Here is a 3187-nt window from a genome sequence, read left to right as displayed (position 1 = left end):
CACAAAACTCTTCATGGTATCAGAGCCAGGTTGCGAGAAATTTGTGTAAAGCGCAGATCCAATCCTCTCTGATCTTAGGGCCTGTTCTCATTGACTGAACTCAGCTGAACTGAACTGAACTGAACTGAACTCAGCTGAACTGAAATGAACTGAACTGAAATGAATATTTTATAAGAGAAGGAAATTAGGAGCTGAACTGAACTGAATTGAACTGAATTGAGCTGAACTGAACTAAACTGAACTGAACTGAATTTCAACGTAAGAGAACAGGCCCTTAGTCAGGCTGTATTTTTGGGTAAAGATTTAATCTTGATATCTGAAAATGCCTAAAGATGGAGTTCCCACGATTGCTGACATCCAAAATCCTTTTTATCTTCACCCTGCTGATGGACCTCTTTCTATCAACCTCCCTGAGAAACTGGCAGGAACTTCAAACTATCGAACTTGGAGAAGATCCATGGAGATAGCTCTGGCCTCAAAACGCAAGCTTGGTTTTGTCACTAGACTGATTAAGAGAGACAATGAGAATGTAGAGAGTCAAGACTAGTGGGATACTTGTAATAACATGGTTGTTGCTTGGTTGACAGGATCCATGATGCAGAACATCAGAGAATCTGTGATGTACGTGAAGAATCCTAAGGATATCTAGGTTCAACTTGAACGCAGATACTCCTTGACAAATGGTACAAGGAAGTATAAGCTGAACAAGGATCTATATGAGCTGAAACAGAAGGATAGGTCAGTAAGTGAGTATTATACTACAATGAGAGTTGTATGGGATGAACTTGATAGCCTAAGTCAGTTCCTTCCTATCACTGCCATGACTCCAGAAATCAGTGCATTTGTTGAAGCAATAAATCAGCAAAGGAAGAACAGAGACTTTTCTAGTTCCTGAATAGTCTGAATGAGTCATATAGAACTATGAGAAGTCATCTTCTGATGGGAACAAGACTTCCTTCGATGGAAGTTTCTTGTGGATCTATTCAGTAGGAGGAAGCTCAAAAAGAAGTGCTCAACCAGGACAACAATAGCAACCCAAACAATCCAGAGATTGAGTCTTCTGCTATGTTTGTGAGAAACAATCAAGAAGGGTGCACTGCTTGTTGGATTAAGGGACACACCAAGGAAGTATACTGGACTCTGGTGGGATATCCTTCGTGGCACCACAAGTGCAAAAAGATGGATAGAACTCAGAAGAAGGAAGGTGGTTACTCTGGAAGAGAAGGGGTAAGATCGACCTCTGGGAACAGATGGAACAAAGGAAAGCAAACACAGAAATGGGCAAACAGTGCTTAGAATGCAGAAAATGTGAATCTCGCTACTCAACAGCTCGAGCAACTGCTCAAACTCATACCATCTACTGCAAAGAATGGGTTAGAAACTGGGGAAGAGATAGACAGCAGCTTTGCAGGTATGATTTCATGTTATAGTGTTTCTAAAATACAACATGAATGGATAATAAACTCTGGTGCCTCAGATCACATGACAGGAAACTTTTATAGCTTGCATGAACCTAGGAAACTTGAACCTAGACCTAAAATAAATCTACCTACAGGGAAAACTGCTAGTATATCTCATGTGGGGTCGGTCATGTTGAAAAATGGTCTTGTTCTCAAAAATGTGTTGTATGTGCCTGAATTCAATCATAATCTCATGTCAGTTAGTAAACTAACTAGAGATGAGAAATGCAAAATTCTGTTTCATCCTAAAATGTGCATTATTCAGGACTATCATACTTAGAAGGTTAGTGTTGTTGGGGCTGTCAGCCTTGGTCTATATCACATGTTAGATACGCCTGTTGAAAAGATATGGAGATGGATTGACAGCAAAAGAAGTCACCAGATGAATGAGCAAAACAAACTCAAGGTGAAAGAAGGGAAGCATAAGAATAATGTAGCCAGCAAAACTGAATGTACTAGTTTTAATGTTGCTAGGACAAATTCTTATGTTTTGTGGCACAATAGACTTGGGCATGCACCCAAGAACAAAATTAAATTGACTGCTTGTGTTTTTGGTAATTGCAATGAAACTGGTGTATGTTTGACTTGTCTTATGGAAAAGTTTTGCAAACTTCCATTTGATTATAAATGAATCTTATGCTAAGTGTGAGTTTGATTTGATTCATGTTGATAACTGGGGGCCTTATAGGGTGAGCACTAGAAACAAACATAGATATTTTATGACTGTTGTTGATGATTATTCCAGGGCAACATGGGTTTATCTCATGAAATTAAAATCAGATGCTTTTAGTGTCATTCATATGTTTGTTAACTTTGTGAAAAATCATTTTAACAAATCCGTCAAAGTGCTTAGATCTGATAATGCTCTTGAGTTTGATGATGGAAAATGCAAAGAATTCTTTGCACACTTGGGAATAGTCCATCAAACATCGTGTGTAGATCGATCACAACAAAATGGAAGGGTGGAGAGAAAACATAGAAATATTCTTGAAATGGCAAGGGCAATCAGATTTCAAGCTGGGTTGTCTTTGAGTTTCTGGGGAGACTGTGTGTTAACAGCAACATATATTATCAATAGTCTGCCATCTTCTGCGCACAAGGACAAGATGAGTCCCTATGTAAAATTGTTCAAGAAGAAACCTGATTACAGCAGGATAAGAGCCTTTGGGTGTTTACCCTTTGCTTATAATCCCTGAAATGAGAAAGATAAATTCTCAGCTAAAGGGGTACCATGTGTGTTCCTAGGCTATCTAGCCACTCAAAAAGGGTACAAACTCCTAAATCTTCTCATAAATCAAACCTTTGTCTCTAGGGATGTTAAGTTTCATGAAAACATCTTTCCTTATAACCTATCCAAGTCTCAAAATAACTACGTATAACCACAACTAGTTAAGATGCCAAAGCCTCAAAACTCAACTCAAATAACTAATATGGATTTGACTATTGAGTCAAGTAGTCAAAATTCAGAAAATGAAGAATTAAGTGATGTTGAAACACCACAAATAGCCTCACCACAAAACTCTCCTGCAACCTCACCTGTTAACTCACCACTCAAGTTCAACATGATCAGCCTGCTGAACTTCGAAGAACTTCAAAGCCTCACAAGGTTCCCTCCTGGCTCACTGGTTTCAAGCACAATGTGACTCATAAACCCAGAAATGAACCAGAACATGCTTCTCACCTAGCTGTTACATCAGTTAACATGAAATTTTCAGCTTTCCTACCCT

The 3187-nt window shown here is 38.8% G+C and overlaps 1 protein-coding gene across 1 annotated transcript; it reads left to right on the top strand.

Moving 5' to 3' along the window:
* Positions 1 to 322: 322 nt before the first annotated feature.
* On the top strand, positions 323 to 2656 carry LOC145588784 (uncharacterized). Its single transcript, XM_081645389.1, has 8 exons — positions 323 to 491; positions 588 to 621; positions 667 to 844; positions 991 to 1227; positions 1330 to 1411; positions 1490 to 1625; positions 1726 to 1743; positions 2206 to 2656. The coding sequence occupies exons 1-8, from the start codon at positions 323 to 325 to the stop codon at positions 2654 to 2656; spliced, it is 1305 nt and encodes a 434-aa protein (XP_081501515.1).
* Positions 2657 to 3187: the final 531 nt, after the last annotated feature.

The sequence above is a fragment of the Chenopodium album genome, chromosome 17 (genome assembly GCF_948465745.1).
Source record: "Chenopodium album chromosome 17, dcCheAlbu1.1, whole genome shotgun sequence".
NCBI lineage: Eukaryota > Viridiplantae > Streptophyta > Magnoliopsida > Caryophyllales > Amaranthaceae > Chenopodium > Chenopodium album.
The sequence above is the reverse complement of the archived record's forward strand: the minus strand, read 5'-3'. Positions and strand labels throughout refer to the sequence as shown.

What these genes read in the sequence shown, in the direction of transcription:
- LOC145588784 (XM_081645389.1), top strand. Translation starts at nt 323, where the DNA reads ATGCCTAAAGATGGAGTTCCCACGATTGCTGACATCCAAAATCCTTTT. An exon ending in AACATCAGAGAATCTGTGAT is followed by an intron (nt 622 to 666) that starts GTACGTGAAGAA and finishes ACTTGAACGCAG; the next exon opens with ATACTCCTTGACAAATGGTA. An exon ending in GTTACTCTGGAAGAGAAGGG is followed by an intron (nt 1,228 to 1,329) that starts GTAAGATCGACC and finishes GCTACTCAACAG; the next exon opens with CTCGAGCAACTGCTCAAACT.